General features: G+C 33.8%; 3 protein-coding genes across 8 annotated transcripts in view; 1 reads left to right on the top strand and 2 right to left on the bottom strand.

Moving 5' to 3' along the window:
• Positions 1–9991, top strand: part of LOC124539993 (nucleolar protein 4) — a 143940-nt gene extending 133949 nt beyond the window's left edge. For 2 of the 6 annotated variants that reach the window (XM_047117383.1, XM_047117384.1), the window contains exons 5-15: positions 1993–2044; positions 2386–2460; positions 4356–4495; positions 5083–5253; positions 5363–5608; positions 5868–6014; positions 6449–6693; positions 6817–6897; positions 7068–7141; positions 7269–7358; positions 7813–9991. In XM_047117383.1, the coding sequence (XP_046973339.1) occupies positions 1993–2044; positions 2386–2460; positions 4356–4495; positions 5083–5253; positions 5363–5608; positions 5868–6014; positions 6449–6693; positions 6817–6897; positions 7068–7141; positions 7269–7358; positions 7813–8039 (1548 nt within the window). In that variant the 3' untranslated portion in view covers positions 8040–9991. The remainder of the gene's footprint in view (positions 1–1992; positions 2045–2385; positions 2461–4355; positions 4496–5082; positions 5254–5362; positions 5609–5867; positions 6015–6448; positions 6694–6816; positions 6898–7067; positions 7142–7268; positions 7359–7812) is intronic. The other 4 variants (XM_047117387.1, XM_047117386.1, XM_047117388.1 and 1 more) reach the window with 4 other exon arrangements.
• A 1222-nt stretch (positions 9992–11213) lies between these two features.
• LOC124540190 (complement factor I-like) lies at positions 11214–15050 on the bottom strand. Its single transcript, XM_047117651.1, has 7 exons — positions 14264–15050; positions 13945–14092; positions 13280–13441; positions 13096–13189; positions 12766–12924; positions 12226–12296; positions 11214–11417 (listed from the first exon to the last, which is right to left on the bottom strand). The coding sequence occupies exons 1-7, from the start codon at positions 15006–15008 to the stop codon at positions 11237–11239; spliced, it is 1560 nt and encodes a 519-aa protein (XP_046973607.1). The 5' UTR covers positions 15009–15050; the 3' UTR covers positions 11214–11236.
• A 2832-nt stretch (positions 15051–17882) lies between these two features.
• LOC124540115 (intraflagellar transport protein 52 homolog) lies at positions 17883–23148 on the bottom strand. Its single transcript, XM_047117545.1, has 9 exons — positions 23036–23148; positions 21841–22058; positions 21438–21573; positions 20759–20907; positions 20245–20393; positions 19876–20023; positions 19264–19367; positions 18665–18806; positions 17883–18114 (listed from the first exon to the last, which is right to left on the bottom strand). Exons 1-9 carry the CDS (start codon positions 23146–23148, stop codon positions 17945–17947), a joined length of 1329 nt encoding a protein of 442 aa, XP_046973501.1. The 3' UTR covers positions 17883–17944.
• Between the last annotated feature and the right edge of the window lie 172 nt (positions 23149–23320).

The raw sequence follows: 23320 nt of genomic DNA, 5'->3' as shown, positions 1-23320 counted from the left end.
GGACGAAATTACTAAATACTTAACAAATGTACAATAACAAATTGTTTTTCTCCTTTATCGCGTCTACGAAAAACTGTTCCTTAAATCGTTGTGATTGTATTATTTACGGTTCTTAGGTAAATCTATAAAACGTGTCTTTAAATGAATATCGAAATTCAACCTTATTTGAATAGACATAAATATCAAAATCTTACGTATTTCAATGTTCAAACTGTATCGAGTTCGGCCACTTGTTGAATTAAGTCTTTGTGTGTTTTCGTAAGTTGACGCTGGCTGTGAAATTAAGCGTGCTAAAATGTAGCTTTTTGAAATTGCTTTCATTTTTTATGAATTTATGTAAATAGTCGTATGGCAAAAGATTTTTTATAAAACAAGGGACCCATTTGTTAATCATTTCTTTCTATATTAATTAAAGTTTTATATATGTATATATATTATGTCCGATATATGGTAACAGGGAATAGGTAGAGTCTACATTTACTATTGGTAAATAGAACAAGTGACAATTATTTTTACTACTCGAATAAAGTATTATCTCTTAATGATATAGGTCAAGTGGGCAAATAAAATATAATAATATAAATATAATAGATTAGTATTTATCATTGACAAGAAACCAATTATTTTATAGAAAGTAAAGTGGCATTTTAGTGGCCTTTAGTAGATTAACATGCGCATGTAAATGGAGCAGAGGTTAGACAATCCATCGAGTCATCTCCGTTTATCTGTGATAGATAGTGTTCTGTTTATTTGAATACTAGTTTTCAGTAACTTATAAGAACAACTGCTTCATTCTCGGTCTTGATTTTTAAACGTTTTTAATAATTAATTTATTTATTTACTTTATTGAATTAATACAAATAACAAATTTACTCATATAATAAAGAAAACATGAACTTTTTTACTTTTACAAGACAATTATTAAACTAAATTAAAGCACTGTAAAAACCGATCTCTTATATTTCAAATACTAACGATAATAATTTCAAAACAAATACACTACTTCTACTATTAATTCCGTGCGGACAAAACCGCAAGAAGCAGATACATATAGAAAATATACTCAACTAAAACATACTTGAAAAAGAATTCTTATTTACTTTTAAATATAGTGTGTAAAATACACCTCGGTTTTACGTCTAAAAATACGCTGAAGCCCTAAAACAGCCAGTGAATAAGCAGCAAATAGTAAATGCAGTGTTTTTGCCTGCTTGGCAAAAATAATGGCGTCCCTGCACCAGCTGCCTAACCGGGCTTTGTCGAGCGTTGCGTCAAAATACTAAATAATGTGATGTTGTTATTAACATTTTTCACGTTATTTTTGTATTTTGACATCGTTATTTTTATAATTTTGCTAATTGCGAAACCAGTACAATATCACAATTTATTTTTAGAAATCATATTCTTCATTTGTTTAGTAATCGTCTATGTAATATTATGCTTGTATTTTTATGACTTCATACATACATTTGTCTAATTTTAAGTGTAAATGAAATAAACTTCTATAATGCGCTCGACAAAATATAAATTCATTTGTTTTCCATAAAACAATGATGATTATTAAAACCAAGTTTGAAAGCTAAGCCTGGAAAACAAAAATAATTATTATTTGAATGAACAAGAAAATAAACTATAAATAAATAAAATAGGCATTCAGGACCCAAATAGACCTTAAATGTCAACTATACCAGGGGTTCAGCACTTACGTGAAGTTATATTTAATGGTATGTCCATTTGAAACACTATCGATTCGCGTCCGCGGGCAGGAGCGATGACCCGGCCCGACGGCCGTTTCGCTAATTTATTAATTATTTAACACTAACCAACTCATGCTCGCCCGGTTATCCCTGTACTCGGACATCATCCTAGAATATCCTGCTCATCTGGAGAGACCCGTAGGGAAAAGAGTCATAAAAGAGACAAACAGCAATAAAATTGTAATAGAAAATGTCTATACGAAATAAATTATTAATTATTATTTTTTTGTTACAGGATAACTTAACTCCAGAACCGGCAGATATGAATGATGATGACAACTATTCTAGTGAGTATATTTTCACGCATTTAATCATTTTACAGGTTTTTATGAATGACCATGATCGATCACAATAATAATAGCCAAATAAAAAGAGACCTGAAAATAAATCATACTTTTAAAAAATATTATTATCGTGACCGACTGCTTCTATTTTAAGTTCCAAATTTAAAATACTGTCTGGCTTGCATCAAATCAATATTAGGTATTTTATGAGGCACACGCGATATTTAAAACTAAAAACAAAATTGTGTCTCGTCAAAAGAACCCTCCAATTGGCTGTTAGTTTAAAACATTGTATGTGATTATTCCAAATTTTAAAATTGATTGGCAAATGTGATCTGGTGCAGGTCATGGCTACGCGAAAGACGCTGAGAAGTTGAAAATGATGTTGCTGGCATGGAATTATCACAGCCAGGCGCAAGGTAAATCACGATTTAGAATAACTTAGTATACTGCCAAGTACATTTACATGCCAAATACATTTTAGACCCAATTATGGCAAAGCAAAAAGATAGGTAGTCTTTAATACGTTTCACACAAATAAGGTGGCATTAGATTCGTGGTGATTCGAGATAGTAATGATAAAGAACGTTCATCGCCATAATTAAATATGGCGAACAATCATTTCAAGTAACCGGTAACAGAAATGTGACTAAACTTGTTGATGGTTTTTTTTTTAAATTACAAATCCATTATAGCGACGAGTAAATTATTAAAAATAAATATCTATTTTCGGTGACAGTCAGGTTTAAAGTTAGCTGAGCTTGTAAGCGGACGTCCTATATTAGTTTAAATATTAAGTATGGTATTGATATTTACATTTATGTAATTTACCATGAATTATGTAATTTGTGTGAGCAATTTGTCTATTATATGGAGTCGAAATTTGAAATAGTTACCATACCCCAAACTCAAGCTGACTATATAAAATTAAAGGAAACATGAATGAAAAAAATTATTTGATCAAAACAAACCAATAATTTAATTTGGAAACGTAGATACGTAAATTATTTTTTCACTTGAATGTTGTGCTATTTTTACTGGTTCACGAAGCCATATCGAGAGAGCAGTAGGTACCAGGGGCGCAGACGTTCTGCGGCACCTAAAATTATTTATAGGCGCGAGGCTCGTTTGAGTTGACATTTAGCTAGCAGATGCACCGGTCCCTCGGGTGCCTCCTGCACACCATCATTAATTTCTGCCGCCTTAGTGACTGACTATGAATACGTAATAATTTAAACGAAAATTAAGGCTTTTTTTCTACGTAAGTAAGTAACGGTTTTCCTTATAAGCGGTACAGCAACATTTCTAGAGGAATGAAATATTGAGTTGTTTGCACACCTATATTTAACTGTATACAGAGGTAACAAGTATGTAGTATATGTACTTAGACGGTAAGTGTAATGAGAAGTGCCGTCAATACTAATTTTAGAACAACGACAACATGATCGAAGAAGACCATATTTTATTTAACGAAGTAGAATTTTCGGAAAACAGGTTTTAACTAGTTTGACATGTATGAGAGTAATTAAACGGAATACAACTCACAAATACTACTCACTTATCTATAATCCGAGGAGGTATCTGTGTATGTTCGTTTTACGTGACGTCCTAATTACAAGCATTCATCCAACATTTATATATACGCTGGTTTTACTATAGAACCGATTTACAACTAAAATTTCACTAATAAAGTTTTAAAAATTTAGTACATGAATGTATACTCGTGTTAAATTTTCTAGGTTGAATACTACAACTACGAATTGCATGGTTCTTTATAAAAAAGGATTTTTTAAACTGAATCGAATGTAAAGCAAAATGCTACTAACTAGAAAGCCTGACATTTACTTCCTTTAACCTTAAAACACCTTATTTTACAATGTGTAGTATTATTTACCATTTCGTACAACCTATTACGTACCTAAAATATAATACCTAATCATCGGCGTACCTACACTTGCCTATAACCTCTTATTCGTCATTAAGCTAGTAAAATTAAATTATTAACTTATTAATAGCAGATGTCTATCATATGATAACAATAACAGACTATATAATGATAAATATGTTTTATAAATAGTGCTATTTATCTATGATTTATTTTTTTAATTAGAAAGTATTATAATAGAATTAATAATTTTCAAAATATACGATTTCGTCCATTAAAATATATTTCATAGGCTTTAAAAAGGATTTAGGCTCAAATGAAAAAAAATACGATTGATTCCTTTTTATTTAATCTGTGTTAGTAATAACTAATTTAGTTTTTGTATTTAAACTTGGTAAAACTCTAAAATAACTCAGCGTTTAATTACAGGCCGTAACGGCGACATGACAGAGAGCGGCACAGACAGCATGGCGGATCTATGGGCATCCTATCACAGCGCCCTGGGCTTGGGCAGTAAGCCCCCCAAACCGCCAACCCCTCTCGCTACCGGACACTCGGTGAGTTTTAAGGTTGAGCAACGTTTCATATATATTTCTTATACTTGTAAGGCTTCTATTTTATGGAGGTCGAAGGCAGACAAGCAGGATTTGGGTATATTGATGGAAAATGGTCATTTTTCAAACATAGAAAAGGTTTTACGACCAAGCCATATCAAGCATTGAATAATAAGGGTTCATTCAACCTTGACATTGAAACGTTAACTATGAAAATTTACTTGGAGATAATAGTATTGATCATTCGTTTACGATAGCACGGACGTTTTTATTACAATTGTGCCCTTTTTTCGTTTCGTTTTTTTTTATATCGTTAACTATTTTGTAATCTAAATAACTTCTCGTCTAAATAAATACCTTTAACAGAAACAGCTGGCAAACATTATTCCAAGTCAATGAAGGCACATAAAAAACAACTTTAATCGAAATAATAGAAAAAATTATAATGTCTGTGGAGATATGAATATTGTGAAAAAAGTATTTATTCACATCAGTAAGTTATCGAAGACCACAGACTAAAAAAACTACATTAACATAAAAACAATTAACATTACACTAACTGTTTATTATATTCTTGTAACACAGCAGAATAATATTCACAGAGTCCAATCCATATTGGGTCAGCAACACCAGTGGAACCTGCATCTACACACGATGAGACTTCATCATCAGATCGGACAAAAGACGATGATGACGGCGGAGCATCGGACGATGACAGTGATGATAGAGTTGATCCTCAACACCACGACCCGGAACGGCTAAAAGCGTTTAATGTAAGTTTACCTGAATTAATACAGATATAACTATAGACTGTGTTTTAAAACAGTCAATACCTGCACTTAATAATAAACTGAGTGTAAAAATGGAATAATTTTGTTTTAGATGTTCGTCCGTCTATTCGTCGACGAGAATCTAGACAGAATAGTTCCTATTTCAAAACAGCCGAAGGAGAAAATTCAGGCTATAATAGATTCCTGCACTCGACAATTCCCGGAGTTCGCAGAGCGTGCCAGAAAGCGAATCAGGACATACTTGAAGAGTTGTAGGCGGAATAAGAAGGTGCGAGGTGACGGGCCCACAACCGGCAACGGGGGAAGCACTCCGTCTGGCAATGCCTGGGATACCGCGGTGAGGGTCCGATCTCTGCTTGATTTATGATACCTTAGTATTATTATGCTTTACAATTTGTTTTATTAAATTCAAATATGCGATATCACAAACTTTTGATAATTTTGTTTATTATTAATTACACGAAACGACCATTTATGTAATATGCCTGAGCACATTTATACTTGTCTGCCTTCTAAATCTATGAATACAGGAAAATCTCAGATGATTTTCGATGAGATTGACATGAAAAAGTATCTTATTTCCAATAACTCCGCAGGTACGCCCAACTCCCGCGCACCTGACGTCGGTACAGGCGGAGCACATCCTGGCGCAGGCGTGCGAGAACGAGAGCCTGAACGCGAAGCGCATGCGTCTCGGACTAGACCCTGTAAGCCAGCCAATGCCCACTGTGCCTACGCCTATGGTCAGTTTGACTTCGATTTGTAAAGCAAAAAAGACCCTTTTAATTTAAATATCAATAAACACTTATTAACAATGAATTGGCGTGAATTATAAGCATATTGCTTGCTAATATTATTATTTATTGCTTTTATTTCATGAAACAAAAAACGTCAATTATTAATGGCATAGGCGAATGAGCCAGATGTTACTTTTTAATTTCGTTTAAAGTTTTATTTTAATGGCAATGGCAAAATATATATTTATAAAATAGAGTTATATAATATTTAAATTAATATTCCTATATTATTCACTCGATAGAGAATAAAGCCCGGTCTAAAGTTCAATGGAAAAATACATTCGAAACAATTTCGTATACGTATTTTTCTACAACTTTTCACAGAACAAAATAACCAAATTTTAATCAGTAAAACTATAAATAGTCGTTATTGATCACAGGCCATCGACACAACAGCGACGTCTGCAGTGGCGTCGTCGTTCCTGAGCCTGTACAGCGGCGCTATGAGCAGCCCCGCCACGTCGGTGACGAGCTCGGCCAACACGACGCCGGCCAGCGCGCACGGCAAGGCGCCGCCCGACACCACGCGCCCGTCCGCCAGCCCCACGCTCGACAGCACGCTGCTCAACAACAACAGCTTGAAGCTGGACAACGCCAACGGGAACACTGGCAGCAAGACGGCCAGGTGAGCTTGCTGACTTCCTTTACCTCTTTATCTTGCGGCTAATGTAGATCGACTAGACAGTTTTGATCAGTGTTTTGGTTTGTAATCTTTGCCTATATAATTGAGAAGTCATTATAATTTCAGCCCTGCTTCATCCCCGGCACCATTATTCAGACCTACGTTTCCAAACACATTCGGGAATCCGCCGACATTCGGGAGACAGAGGTACTAAAAGTTAATTAATCGAATTAGTCATCATTATTAATTAAATATCGATGTATGAGTTACCTGCAACTGAACTTTGTTAGAACTCTTTATATTATCTGTACACAAGCGATGTATATGTTGCTATATCATATATATATTTAACCATTATATATGACTTCTTTTTACAGCTCAAACACCAATCCAACGTCAGCCCTTTCCAGTACTGCTCTTCTATCAACACTGACGGCTCTTCCACCGACTGGTACGCAAAATAACTTTGTTATAAATATAAGATACAATAATTAATCATAAATATAAGATTCAATACTTCTTAATATTTTACAAAGTTAAAGTGAAAACATTAATTATTAAATTGTTCCATTTTCCAGGTGTTGGAGTAAACGCCGCAATGGCCGCTTACCAGAGCGCCTTGTTATCCGCGATGGCTGCACACACACATACATTCCCAAATTTGACAGGTTAGTTAACTATTTCCGATTACAAAAAAAAATCAATATATTGGACTACAAGACAATCTCTTGTGTGTGTGTGTGTGTGCTAATCCCACACATTTCTAACATAATACTTACTAGCAACCCAACTGAATTCATCCGAGTAATTATTTGCTTCCTTAATATGACTTTCCTTATGAACCTTCTACGAAGTATTGGAAAACTTAAAAATGGTAATATTTCCGGGTATAAAGTAACCTAAGCGTTATTCCAGACTATGACCTATCACTGTGCCAAATTCCAATCAGTTCCATTCTGCCGTTTCGATGTGATTAAGTGACAAACATCGATCCAAACTTTCGTATGTACAATATTAGTAAGATAAAATTTGGTCATTGGTTGAAGTTAACATATTCCTAATTATTTGTTAGAGTATAGGTTTCATTACATGAATATTTAATATCTCTTTCTCTTTCTCCAGCCCCAACAGACCTATCGCTGAAAACATCTGTATCCACGCCGCTGCACGCGACATCCACTTCATCATCTCTCTCAGGATCAGGATCACAGAAGTCGCTTCTCTCTCACAAGCTCTCCGGCGCTGAAGTCGGAGCCGTGCGACAACTGATCACGGGATATCGTGAATCCGCTGCCTTTCTTCTTCGGTCAGCTGACGAATTAGAGGCTCTGCTTTTAAACCAACCCTAGGACACACCCAAAACGTTTTCGGATCTATTCGGATTCAAATTCGGATATTTCTAAACGGACATAATGTGCAATGTGCGGATGAATTATTTCAAGTGATTTCGGCAGTTATTTATCTGTTTGAATAGAAAACTTTTTAGACCATAAGCTATATGAAATCAGCTGTTGTGTCAAAGTAAAATTATAAAGCTGTGGTCATATTGAAGCGAAACGAAGTTAGGAATCCTAAATTATGGATTTGAAAATTAACAACTTTTGCGATTATCATGAAAATATTATATTATTATTGTGCGACTTTATTTGCCATTCTATTAACAATATTATATGTATTGCGTCAGTGTTTGAGATACATTAATAGAATGACATCTAAAATCGTCCTAAATATGAATATGAAAGATTAATTGACTTTGTTGTGTTGTTATGACATTTGTCTATGGGACATTGAAAAAAAAAATTGCTTACTAAACATTTTTAATGAGTAGATTCCAATTCGGGATTCTATTTTTCTTCATTGTATCTCAGAATAGTTTAGATATTATTATAATTACTTTTAAAATTTAGTATAAAATTAATTTCTTCTTTTCAAAACTAATGTTTTTTTTTTTAAATAAAATATTAAATTGACGCTAAGAAAAAATTGAATGTAAAGTAAGTATGTACTATTATCTCGTCCTTCACGCGACCTGACACAGGTCTAAAAATATAAATTAATATTAATTAACTGGATTTTAATTTAATGTAAAACTTACTCGATTGCTTAAGCGTCCTATTCGATCTTGTTGTTCTGAAGTAATATAGAGAAATCATCCTTTAATCAAATAATTTCTAATTAGATTTACGAGTTTTGACAAAAAAAAAAAAAGAATAACTATTCGGCGTTCGTACAAAGCTGCCATATTGTAAAAAGTGTTGCCATTCTAAACTCGTCGAAGAGTACAAAATTATTTTGTGTATATTTAGATGTAAGAAAAAAATCAGGGAGTTTTTAGCGTAAGGTCGAAAATTTTCTTGCCTGGTGCGATAGTTTAGTGTTAAAAAATTAATAGCGGGCAGCTGGATATATATTTGAAATCTTAAAATCTCGGTGATCGAAATACAACATTTCTCTTAAATAGTAAGTTTTAGTGTAACAGAGTCTAAAGTTAGATTTTAAATGGCATTCTAGATTTAAGAAGCACGAATTTATTTGTTGTTTTGTATTATACTAATAGTTCTGTAGTATTTACAAACGATTAATATATTTCTTATATATCTATATATAAATTTATTCAAAACACTGTATCGTGATTGGCTCCATCCAAAATTATTATTTTTATAGCATTTCCTTATTGCAACACTGATGTTTATTTTTAGTTTTAATTTTTTTTATTATCTAAGACACTGTTTATGTTATGGTGTTGCTAGTTGTAATTTATGAAATATGCCAATGTTTTCGCTTTGCTCAGTACAATAAACAATATTTTGATCTAGTATATCTACTTGTTACCATAGATTATATGGCCAGGTACTTTAGGTAGGTTTAAAGTTAGATATTGCTTACAGTGTACAAAATAAGGTTTAACATTTTATTGTAAAAAAAAAAACAAATATATCAGACCTCTTTCTCGGTGAAAAAAAAACGATTTGGGCCTAAAATTTTGTTGTAAATTTTGAAATACCTCGTAACGTTATTCGATTCCGTTGTTAGATAAGGTAAGTTCGACATTTTCGTCATTTTAATTTTATTATATTTAATTTCCGGCCAGTTCTTATCATCTTCTCTTCATGCAATAGTGTAATAGACAATAGTTTTCGTTAATAAGTTAATACATACATATAATAGATGATAATTCAATGATAAACGCTTATTTCTTTGCTAATGGTGACTGTGGATTTTTGATTTTGTGACGTTAGAACCGAAATGTATGGAAAATTTTGGATAGTTGCAAAACGGCAAACACAAACCCAATTGACAATTACCAATATTTTTGACTGATAAATTTGATAGAAGTCTTTTATAAATTTTAAAAAGAAATCAATCAATATCAATATAATTATAGGAATATCAATTTCCAATTACAAAGACAATCTTGAAGATTAATTGTTTTATTTGTATTTTAGTCAAACTGTGTGTTAAGTATATGTTTAAAGAAATCGATACCTAACAAATAATAAATTACAGCCACTTCGCTCCGTTCCATAGCAATTATAACAATTTTAAAAAATTAGTAAATTAACCGTCGCAAAAAGTTCAAACAAGGTTCTATTTGCTTTTCAACAGTTCCTTCGTCTGGTGCCAAACGGATCAGGCGTTTTATAAAAATGCCCTTTCGTCGCACCTAAAATTGTTAAGCCCACATCTAAAATTCAGACTCCGTAGAATAAGAGCAATTTGTTCCAAATCAATTTCACCTAAACAAAGTCATTCAAAAAACAACGGAGTTTTAATAAAAGCGGTGATGCTGTAACTACGCATTGGTCACAAATTACGTCAAAAATTCTGCAGTCACTAAACAGAATGTACAATACTTTTCCACTTTGCCAGTTTATCTCAATAGAAATAAAGCTTATGCAAGTTTTTATAAAATTGTAAATTCACTTTTGAATACGAAAAATTGCCAAAGAAAACGAATTGATTATTAATTCATTGTATTTCTATACATAATTTTTTATTAAGTTTCTTAATTATTTGTAAGTTTAATTTTGAATTCGTGTTCAGTCATTCCAGTTTTTTTTTTCTAAAACATTCGGTGCATTAGGAAGAAAAACAGTAGTCCTTGTAAATGGAGAATGTAAAAAATAATGATTAGAATATTATAAAAAAAGTTGATTAGAAATATGTAAACGTTGATGTTGGGTAACGAAAAATGGATGATGAAAAAGTTAAGATGAATTTGTTAGACATTAAAATATATTATTATTAGAGATGTATAAATGGTTTACGATTATTATTAATTTGATAGTAATACAGATGTGGAGAAAATACAAAATGGCGATTGTTACTATAAACGATATGAGAAATTTAGTTATAATTTTTGCAATTTCAAAATGTGAGTTTTACAATTTTGAAAAAGAAAATATTAAATATGCTCATATACAAATAAAAAAATTGTTTTATTTACTATCATATTATTTTATTTAGAAAACATTTATTATAAAGCACAATAAACATATGTCTGGGTGTCGTTTTAACCCTAAATCTTTGTATAGGTATTTTACCATTAAAACGCCGGACTCGTTACGAGATTAGAGGTAGTTTCTGCATTCACGGCAATGTAACGATCCGGATATGGGTAGTAGCGTTTATCGGACATCAGGTAGTGAGTGGCATTCGTTATAAAATCAAGATTAGTACGCGACGCTAGGTACGAGAACATTGCTGGGAACCGTTCTGTACCACATCTGAAATTAAGTACTTTTGTTACCTAAACTAATTAAATCTGTACATATATGCAAAAGTAGCTCGTGTCTCTCTCTCGCCTTTTTATTACTAAACCGAATTTGATGATATTTGGTATGAAGCAAATTTGAAATCCATGGAAGGACATAGGCTACTATTTTTGCCTAAAACATGACAAACAACCCCATTACACGCTAGCGAAGCCGCGGGCGATAACTAATTCTCAGGTAATATAAATACTAAGTTAATAACTGATTACGTTTAAAACCAATCTCACAATATAATTCAGTCTGTGCAAAGGGCTACCTTGAAAGGCTTTTTTAAGAGTCATTTTATTTACTGTTGAATTAATCACTGTATATCAAAATTAATTCGTATACAAAGGAAGCGTCCTTTTTTGTTGTCTTTTTAGAGTATCTGTAGGTGGATAGCCCATTAGGCCATCTGATGTTGGTCACCATCGCCTATAGGCTATAGGCTGTCGCCCATTAGTACTGTAAGAAGTACTTGGGAGTATTGAGATGTTATATCCTTCATACCGGTAGTTACACTGGCTCATTCACCCTTCCGGACTCACCCACGCCGGAACACAACAGTACTAAGTATTGTTGTTTTACGGTAAAATATTTGATGAGTGGATGTCACCTACCCAGACAGGCTTGCACAAAGCTCTATCACCAAAGAAATCATCACCGAGGTCATAAATCTGTACAATAGGAATAGGCTTAAGGTATTAAATTATTTATTTTTTGTCACAGATTTGTTTTTCCATGTGTTCTGTGGCATACAACCAGGTTTGTTTGTACTTACAGTTTTCGGATACCCCAAGATGCAAGACCCCACAATATTCCATCACTCACTGCCGGTGCTCCCGTATCACGCTGTTAAAAAGACAAACCTGTATTATATCGTTTTATAATGATTGCAATATAAATATACATAATTAAACTACCTTATCATATTTAGGTTTTTGGCCCGGCCAATAGCCTACCTGATTGTAAGTGTTAATCATCAGCCAGATACACTTGTAGTAAGAAATTTTAACCATTCCTATTATAATCAATGCGCACGATTTGAAATTAAGATGTTGACACTAGGGTCATTGACCCTAGTAGTGTTGTTCAGCCATCGAAATATGATTGGATGATAGCTACCCAGAGGGTCTTTCAAAAAGTCCTACCACTAAGCACTGAGACCAAGAGAATGCATGAGGAGTAAAGTTGATCTCCATGGTTAAGGAACCGACGAACAGTTCTGCATATATTTAAATTCCTCAAGCTTCATGCTAATAATAATTTGGACATTAATCTGATGGACCGATGTAGGCAGCTTAATTAAGTATACGCTCACCGTACACGGCGCTCGTCGGCCGGTCTGGGCGACGCATATAAAGTTACGCGTAACGGCAACACCGAAGCGTTGTGTGATGTTGTTGCACTTGTCGTGATCTATCAGTATTGCGTGATACACTTGAAGTGAGACAGCGACTGTTTGAAATATACCGTCTCGCTGTTGAAGTCATTTGAAATTAGTAAACTTGCCAACTTTTTAATTTTAATTAAAAAAAAGAGACCTTGGCCAGTATCGCTTGTGTATTAAAATATTTTTGAAAGAGATCTGATTTAATACAGAACAAAAATATTCCAAAATAAATAAATAAATGGTGTGTATAGATCTCACTCTATCTGATCCCCAGCTTGTCACCCAAACATCTTCAAAGGCTGGCCACATAGCACGATTTGGAAGATCTACGCCATGGACTTTATCTGAAAATCTGGGTTAAGAAAAAATTATATAGGCGAACAATTTTCTCACTAATCAAAACATTTGTATCATTTACACTAATTTGAATACTTAGTCATACTTGATATTTCTGTCTAAAAGTAATAACGCGACGTCATGGTCTGGTTGACTACGCATGTTCCAGCCGGGATGTTTCACGACCTCTTGGATTTTCGCGACTTGGCCTCCTCTCGCCATGTGTCTAGTACCAGCTCTTATGCGCATGCGACTTACGCTGCGGGCTCTGGTCACAAATACAGAAGTCATTTGAAAATTTCCTCATAATCATGTTTTAGAGCTTTCATACAAATTTGTTGGGATATATAAAAGTACTAAAATTGTGTCGGTCTAAATCTATGCCTTTGATTAGATATTTGTCGGTCTCTGAAGTAATGAACAGTTAGTGTAAATATTAACTGAACAATACTGCTCCACAGTGATAAGTAGCAAAAATGTACCGTCGCATACTATTGCAATTGTCTAGACAAAGTAACAACGATTGTCAATTTCTTATTATACATTTGTAGAAAGGCCAGGTCATAATAGTCTTCAAAAACAATAAAATTTACTTCTTAACGTGCTTAATCGAGAAGAAAAATATTAGAAAAATAAAACCTTTCTCGAGAATAAGAAAGATGGACTGCAATTAGCAGACTACAGTAAAAAACATATCTGAAAACATTATTCCGTCGATTTTTCCATTAAATGAATTTAAAAACATATTCCTATGCCACAACTATGACTTACTTCCAAACACAATTCGCAGTTGTGATTACGAGACGCGGGTTCAGCAAAGCCCCCGCGCACCAGTGCTCGTTACCCTTCTGAATTGAGACCACATACGGATAGTCCTGTATCATAGCGTCCTTCCCAGCTATTAAACGTCTGCTTATTGCTATGAAAATGAATACAAAACATATTTATATTTTTGGAATAAGACTACGATTGTTTTTTTTATATGGTTCATTATTATAGGTGGTATTTTTTATATTGATTCTCGATTGTAAAGTAAAATCCGTGATACTTTGATTATTTATTTATTATGATAACATTACATCGAAATTACCTTTTCTTTCTTGATTACGTTTCTCTTTTTGTCTTTTCGCATTTTTAGTTCTGTTTTGCTTTAACATTCTTTTCTTCGAGCGTATTCTGGCGGTTTTATTAACGTTTTTTGTATATTTCAGTTGAACGGTCGCTCGCTTCTTTTGCTTGAGCTTTTTGACTTCCAAATTATCATTATCGTGGTGCCCTTCTCTTGCCAATTTTTTAACTTTGGATGATTTTTTGAGTTTTCTTACACGCCTCGGTTTATTTTTACGTTCGACTTTTATCGTTTTTTGGATTTTTCTCCTATTTAAATCGTTTTCGTTTACAATGTCCTTCACTTCTGTGTCATTCTTGATGGATCTTTTACCTCTGAAAACTGCTGAACTGTATTCAGGTAAGACTTTTTTAACTCTCATTTTCCGATCGGGTAGAATATCTCCGACAAAATATGTAGTAACAGAATCTTTTAGTATACTTTTCTCTGGTATGGGTGGGAATACGGTGTAAAATGGTTTTTGTGCACTCTTCTTCGCGACATTACCTCTACGGCTGTCCAAGGATTGTAAATTTTCGAATTTTCTGGCATTTATTATTTTTATGTTATTTTGTTTTAACACTTTCTTCGGATATGTTAAAGATTTTATAATTATTTTCGTATCTTTAAAACTGTCGCATTTTATTGTAATATATAATGCTGTAAGTATTACAACGCCAAGTAATGTTTTCATGTTTGCATTACTGAAATGCGACATCGAGTTCATACAATAAATCTTTTACGACATTTTTATGTATTTCTTAAAAGAAGTCGATGATTGAAATTTCGTTCCGCAATAATTTTACTTCAGACTTTATTCAAATATTTTCCTGTTATACATAGGTGTGCTTTAAATGAAAAACTCTTAATAAATTCATTTCTGTATTGGTTTTCTATTTTAAGTTAACAATATTTTATAATAATACGTCTTATTAATCCTAAGCGTAGTTGCTTAATACTTATAAAATACTACATATCAAATTTTAATTTCAAAAATTCAGAAATCAATCTAATCAGTTAGAAGCGACTTTTAATATGATATCTTACAGAGAAGTTAATTTTATAATCTCTTAATAAAAGTCAAATTATATCTGTTTGATCACGATTTAAACAAGTTAAACAATATCAGTGGCAAAATTAGGCAAACAACATGGAATATAGGAATATTGTTAGGTAATTTGGGCAATCGATAATACCGCGATCAATAAAAATATGTATTTTTTGGTAAAATAGTACGAATTGATCTTCAATAGCTTAACTATTGAAGATCGAACCGATTTGCTAAAAACCCATGTATATCCGAGATGGCCCAATGGGAGTCAAGATGGCCCAATGGTTAGAACACGTGCATTTTAACCGATGATTTCGGATTCAAACCCAGGCAAGCACCACTAGGGTAGACCGAGGCGAATCGGATCACTTTTTCTTTGAGGTTGAGCAAATCATACTAAATTGTTATATAGTGCTATTTTTATTAATAAAAATGTTAAAAGTAACAATCGGCTATAAAATAAACATTTGAAAACTTATATCATACATATATTCTCTTAATTAGATACTAAAAAGCAAAAAAACAAAAATATCCGAATCGCCCCAATTTTCGGGGTGAATCGGATCGTACACATTAGTTACTAAAACTTTTAGGTTTCTTAACACTACAGCTTTGGAATCAGTAGAAAATTAATAATGGGATCAATTTTAATTATAGACATAAAATTCACATAAATGTGGTCCTTATATCCCCCCCATATCAGCACATTTTTCGTGACACCATTCTTCGCCGGCATTGCACTGAATCCAATCCTCTGAGGGTGGATTCACGAATATTTTGGAACAGTAAATGCACTGCCAGTCTCTCTGCTTTGCAGATGAACTCTTAATTTTTATATTTTGCTTTGCTTTATTCTTCATCTTCTTCAAAGTATTTTCTTTGCCCACAAACTTTTCCTTATTTTCCTTGGTTTTATTGTCTACTTTAAATTTCTTTTTTGTTTCTCTTTCGAGAAGAAAAGTCTTATGAAACTTTAAAAAATCTTTGAGAAGCAATTGAAGACTTTAAAGATGATGGAAAAATTTCTATAATTATTTCAGCACAGATAGAAGGCTGGGCCTCGTCAAATTGTTGTGAATTTATGGATGGCACTATATTATCAAGTGGTTTTGTATTTGTGGCTTGGACACTTGAGGATTGGGCTTGTGGCTGCACCTTTTGTGAACTCGTAGATTTAACTTGGGGTACTCGACACTCTCTGTATTCTCTGATGAATTCTAAATTTTTAACCCAGGCGTTGCTTTATTCTTCATCTTATTTTGTCCTACACCTGCACAGGTGGAAGACTGGAGTTTGTCAGATTGTTGTGAACTTTCAGATGACACTGTTACAGCTACTATTTGTGGTTTTCACTTGTTGGGAACCTGGGGACTGAACTGGGGACTCTAAAATGTCTGACTCTAGATCGCCGATGAACTTGTAGTCAGACATTGCATTGGCGTTTAATGGAAATATTCCAGTTTTTTCGAAGCCTTTTGTAGCATTCCCAGCAGTGGCAGAGTTTTGAAACTTTCTTTTGAACATGCGAAGCATCTACAATGAATAAAAAATTAATCAATAATACCTTAAACATGATTAAAGTGTTATTCAATTCGCCCCCGATGATAAGATCCGATTAGCCCCATACTTAAGACTTTTGAAATAAATATTTTAGTCGTTAACCTCTAAGATTACACTTAAAAGAAAATTGGTTCTATAATATAGACACCCTGCTTAATAATATAAACCAATGTAGTTGAGTTTTAACACATATCTGTAATATAACACAAATAATTCGTAAGTACGTACCTTAGATGAGGGCCAAATTTGCGACACACACAAACGACCGAGTCACTAACGAGAGGCTTCGACATTGATCCACAAGCGGGATCGAAATACTGCCTATGCCGAGAGGTGCAGGGTGAGAGGAGGGACGAAAAACGCCGGTTGAGTGCTTTCTATGTGAATGCTATATTTGAATTATCAAAAAAAAACTTATTTTGATCCGATTCGCCCTGTGATCCGATTCGCCTCGGTCTACCCTATATATATATGTACTTAATTTGTGTTTATAATTCATCTCGTGCTCGGCGGTGAAGGAAAACATCGTAAGGAAACCTGCATGTGTCTAATTTCATTGAAATTGTGCCACATGTGCATTCCACCAACCCGCATTGGAACAGCGTGGTGGAATATGTTCCAAGTCCTCTCCTTAATGGGAGAGGAGGCCATTAGCCCAGCAGTGGGAAATTTACAGGCTATTACTTTACTTTACTTTACATGTATAGAAGGTAAGAAAAGGTTCGCCATCTACTTTCTTGTGCTCAGTATGAGCGATAATCTGCTTTACCAATTGCGAATGAATATTGCGTCGTAATGATTTGATGTTTAGATTCAAAAGGTTAGAGTTTAAAACTTCATAAAGGAATGAATTTGAAAACTGACGAATGTTTTCTTACTCTGACTGTACAAGCGAATATCACCTATATTATATTTACGTTGCTATTAAGTACACATCTGCCATCAATAAAACACTAGTGTAACTTCAACGTTGTAATAAAAAAAAAAAAAAAATATTGGCTTAATGTAAAAGTGCCCTTAGTCCAGCAGAAAAACATTTATAGACGGTTGTTTCAGTCTCTTGGAGCGATTTTCTTGAACGTCGCGAGTTGTACGGCAAGTTGGTGCAAGATCTGCTTCCCAGCCGGTGCGTCATCTGATGATATCGCTCGCGAGAGTCGAACAGCGCGACCACATTCACGGACGAAATATTCCAATTCATTGTCCAGTTGACGACCATCACCTTTGATGGAAATAAAAACAAAGCTTAACGAACCGGTAGATGCTAGAACACTTGAATCTGTCGTCCGCGGCTAAATTCAAAGTAAATGTATTCCATACAAATCATAATGAACTTTACATAATGATATTACTCATAATATTTTATAGGTATAATAATCGTATTTTATCTAAAAACATAACATTCAAAAAGTTTGTTAAAGTTTTAATGTAATACCAACAGCAACTAATTAATTAATTGTCCTTTGGTGACAACTCTCATTATGATATTTGGTGTGTCATAATTAAATATTTTAAGCATATTTATTTAACGTCAGACTGAGTTTGAACGTCAGTATTACCCTTTTGACTTCAAGATTTTTGACATCAACCGTTTACTGTGATGAGTGAGCGATACAAGTAAAGAAATCACAGAATCGGAGACGCAACGTCAATACTTACAATGCGTAGGTTAATTTCCATTACATGAGCATACGAATTTCTGCTTACTTCAGAACAGCAAAATTACATAACGCTTACGATAAGCAATGCGTTAGAATGAAACGTCCTCCTACCTTGACCCATCCTCACATTAAGTGGCTGCAAGCATTTATTTGCAAGTCTGGCGAGCTGTGATCGTTCCGAGCTAAATGCTTCGTCAAGATCGAAGAGTTCCAAAGGAGGAGGCGGGGGTTCTCTGAACGTTGGTGAAAATACCTTTGACAAAAATTCTTACTATAATATGTAACTTTTTACTCACGGTAAATCTTGGTATGAGTCTTTTTTGGCGATAGTACTTAATAGTAGTAGGAAGTATGAGTGAGCCAGTATAACTACAGGGATTATGAACTAAAAAATATAAGATATCTATTGTTCTGTTCGGTTTGGAGGTTGCGTTATTCGATGTAATTACAGGCACAGGCGAAATAACACCTTAGTTTTCGAAGTAATTGGCATTGGCGGTCTAAGCAATGGTTAATCTTTCTTACGCCGCCGATATGCATGGGCGAAGGTGAATATTTGTATTATAACATGAGTAATTATTTATTTACGTACTTTTTTCGAATTTATTACTGAAAAACTTTTGTAGTAGGTAATTGGTATTAAATATTATTAATGTCTTGTACAATGCTTAAGACTGTAATTGATTATAAATTTGATAGATTTAACTTACAGCTAATTGCAATGGTGGGAATGGTGTTTCAAACTGAGGAGCTATTAATCTTAGAGGTTCATGTTTGATTCCTAACTCTTCATACAGCCCTAGTACTTCAGGAACTGAAAATAGGTAAAACATGAGTTATATTAGAATTGCCAAGCCTATTTTTCATATTTGCTCGGCACACCGTTGCAACATAGTATGTATGTAGTCACTGTCATTTTCAAATAAATAAACCATTTACTAGTAAAGAAAATAAAATTTCAATTTCTTACAATATGTAATTAGTTGAACTATTGTCTCTCTGTGATCCTTTTTCCTTTCATATTTATTGCAAAAAAATTTGAGGAAAATGATTTCTCGAAAGTTTAGGAGCAGTGTTTTACAAATCTTACTTCTATCTTTTCTTCCTTTCCTTTAGAAAAGATAGAAGTTTGATTTGTAAAACACTTAATACCTAGCATACCAAGGTATTGTATTATATTGTACCTAATGGTCTAAATACTGAAGGTAATACAAAAAGGATGTTTCTTTTTTTAAATATTGTTTCGAGGTAATTATACCATTGCTGTTTATTTAAAAACTGTGTCTAGTGAAACGCAAGGAAGACATTGCTTAAATACTCACGATGTGATAGATTTAACGAAAACAATCTCCAAGTGAAGAGCGCATGTGGATGTAAGGGCGCCAATCGAGGAGGCGGGGCGCTCGCTGGCTCTGGGAGTGGTATAGAGCTCAACCAAAGCGTGTCGCCTAATGTACGATACTCATTTATCTGAAATTTAGAAGAATTTGGATAAATTCTTGAAGTTATTTGCCTAAAAATTGTACATACATTTTTTTATTCCTATATCTTTCTGTATCCTATTTTAAGCAGATTTGGATATTGTATATAATATCTGGAGAGTTAAAAAAAATTAAGGTCATAGAAAGCAAATAATGGCACTAATATTCTGTCTTTTGTAAGAAAAAAAACCTGACAGAGAAGATAATTACATCAGGATCTTCCACGTCCACAGGATTTAAGTATAAATCGGCGACACCGCCAAGATTGTTGAAGATTAGTTCTCTGATGAGGTCGTTACATTCGCTCTCTAAATACTGATCGGCGAAAAAATGTCCAGAGCCAATAACGAAGAGTTTGCCTGTTAAACAATTGAGTTGATTATTAGGCATCATAAAGAATGTCGATTACGATATCGGTCGATTCAAGTAGAAAAAAATCGATGTTACAACATTTACAAAATTATCAAGTTATTTACGTTAAGTGCAATATTAATAAAAATAAAAATTTCCTATAGGCACCTATTGGCGGGCCGATTATTATTATTTGAAATCTATCAACTTAACCACCAACCTTGGGAGCTAACGATATTCGTAGTTCACTAAGATGGGCTTGAAATGTGATATGTAATACACCAAATAAATATTTAGAATATTTGTAAATGCAGCAAACACCCCAAATAGACAATCATACATTATCATCATAAGAATTTAATTTATGAACTACCTGCACTCTTTTCTGAAACATACATTGCAGCGACTGGCCTCTTCATAGGATAACATACGTCGCTGCTTGATAAGATGGCTGCCGCTGGCTTCTTTACTGTCAGGGTTGCTCCGTACGGATACACAAAGTTAGGTGTGGGTGGATCTTCTCTGAAGTATAATAAAAGTAGTAAAGAAACAATAGCAGTAAAAGTACACAAATTTACTCGAGTCTTATGTAATTTCGTCTGGAAAAATACCATCCAGTGTTTATGTAGTCTACTGCCAAACGACAATATTTTGTGTTGCTGTTTTGAGTTTGTAGTGCAAACCGGAGTGTGAAGGGTCAGTAAGCCATTATTCTCAAGATTGGTGTCAGCATTTTACCATTAGCTTGTGCTAAAAAATTATTTACCTGCAGTTCAATCATCCTTCTCCTTTTTTTGGGAAGAAGGTATTGATACAAAAATCAGTAGGTAGTAGTATTTCGCAAGAAAAGTGCTAAATAAAAAGGATTTCGCACGCGAGTCGACGATTGTACCCTAAATTATGCAATTATAAAAAAATAATAATACCGTATTTAATGAGAGGGTACCCAATTTGATAGATGTACCCTAGATTATATTATAATAATGTAAAATTTTAACATTTCGATGTCCACGCAAAATAGGTCGCTTGTACGATCAAATAATGTTACTCACAAGAAATCGTCTGATTCGCTGATGTAATTGGGCATCTTCATGATATATTTTTGAACAGCTCTGTTTAGAATTCCGTTCGATATGTGACATTCTTTCGGATGATAAAATTTGTGATATTGAGCTCGAATTACACAATCTGAAAGATCATAACAACTGTATTGTTTTTCATTTTATATTATTTGATATTAATAATCCGCACAAATATTGAATAGCAACAGTTGCTATTCTATAACCGTAATAAGACCACTAGACTAGTGTCTAGTACAATAGTCTGTAAATCTTTATCAATGTCAGTGGTATGGCTTACGGACTTATTCCTATTGCTGGGCCAACGAGGCAAAAATAAAGTTATTTAAAAAGTTTTTTTAAAAATGCAAAAACAATATAAGCTTAATATATATACCGTTATTAACAACAATTCCGTACTCCTCGAGGAAAAAGTTTATGTTGGTGTTCATCCTTTCCTCCCCACCATCCGTCATCATCACCAGCACCGAATCCCCTCGCTCCACCATCGTTTTTAGAGCAGCTAACTCATCGTCTGTGAACGCGTTCTGCGGCCCTGGTATAACCAATACTTTAACATCTTGAAGTATGTTAGGAGACAATTCTTCACGATTGCTAAAATATTAAAATAACTCTTAAGTTACTTTATTTAGCTCATTCTTAAATAAGAAAAACAGTTTTATTAAAATATTTACAGTAGTTCAGGGTCGTGCACTAACTAAGATATTAGAATTAAACGAAAGTTACATAAACATATAAATATTGTCGTATTATATTCAAACCCAAACTGGGTTCAAACCCAGGCAAGCACCGCTGATTCATGTGCTTAATTTGTCTTTATAATTCATCACGTGCTCAGCGGTGAAGGAAAACATCGTGAGGAAACCTGCATGTGACAAATTTCATAAAAATTCTGCCACATGTGAATTCCACCAACCCGCATTGGAACAGCGTAGTGGAATATGTTCCAAACCTCCTCAAAGGGACAGGAGGCCTTTAGCCCAGCAGTGGGAATTTACAGGCTGTTATTGTTGTTGTATTATATTTACAGTTTCAGTGGACCTTAGCCGAATCATAGTCCAGACAAGCACTCTACACGACGGTAGAGTGACGGTAACATCGAAACAAAACCTGCATCTCTCAGATAAAATTCTAACACATATATCTTCAAACATGCATTTGAGCGACGCGAATGTAATTAACTCAAGCCTTTTCTGAAGAACAGAGAAAACCATTACAAGTAAGTAAGTAAGCCAGAGTATATCTATCTCGGGCAATATTTTAGTAGACACGACTTTCATATATTTCAGCTTCATATAGGGCCTATAATCCTGCATGCTATCCTATCCTAGTTGAATTTTGAATACATCCTAGTGATAGGTCATCAAAACCACACTTCAGAAAAATCGTACATCTGGGTATGAATAGTACCAACTACCAACGTATATGCCTTGGATTTACCCTCGTGTTAGCGTTTGTCTAGTAAGACTTCAGTAAGAAGTAAGCCCTTCTATGACATTCAAGCTTGCTTTACACCAAATGTTATCATATTTGAGGCTAATTATATTAAATGTATAGATAAATAAACTCACATCATGACCTTCCACGCAGTTTTTAATTTCCGATGAAGCATCTTATAGTTCTCATTAATTTTGAAAAGTTCATTTTTTGATATGTCGAAGAGAATAGTGTCAATGGCTTTCATTTTTACGAGTATGGTATTATTAAGTCAATTTTCAAAAATTTTAAGTTTATGATCAACTTATTCATGTCAATATAAGACGTTTAAATACATTTGTTTTGTTTTTTCGTTGCTTAGCAACGTTAACAACGTGAAGTTAGGGATCGGTGCCTAGTTAATTATACATGCATAGGTT

This window comes from Vanessa cardui, chromosome 24, assembly GCF_905220365.1.
Source record: "Vanessa cardui chromosome 24, ilVanCard2.1, whole genome shotgun sequence".
In the NCBI taxonomy this organism is placed as follows: Eukaryota; Metazoa; Arthropoda; class Insecta; order Lepidoptera; family Nymphalidae; genus Vanessa; species Vanessa cardui.
The sequence above is the reverse complement of the archived record's forward strand: the minus strand, read 5'-3'. Positions and strand labels throughout refer to the sequence as shown.

Coding starts and splice junctions, on each gene's coding strand:
- LOC124540115 (XM_047117545.1), bottom strand. CDS start 23,148: ATGAAAGCCATTGACACTATTCTCTTCGACATATCAAAAAATGAACTT. Junction 21,574..21,840: donor CGGAATTGTTGTTAATAACG/GTATATATATTA, acceptor ATGATCTTTCAG/ATTGTGTAATTCGAGCTCAA. Junction 20,024..20,244: donor TGGACGTGGAAGATCCTGAT/GTAATTATCTTC, acceptor TCTAAATTTCAG/ATAAATGAGTATCGTACATT.
- LOC124540190 (XM_047117651.1), bottom strand. CDS start 15,008: ATGAACTCGATGTCGCATTTCAGTAATGCAAACATGAAAACATTACTT. Junction 13,442..13,944: donor ACTGCGAATTGTGTTTGGAA/GTAAGTCATAGT, acceptor ATTTGTGACCAG/AGCCCGCAGCGTAAGTCGCA. Junction 11,418..12,225: donor TCTTGGGGTATCCGAAAACT/GTAAGTACAAAC, acceptor ACTTAATTTCAG/ATGTGGTACAGAACGGTTCC.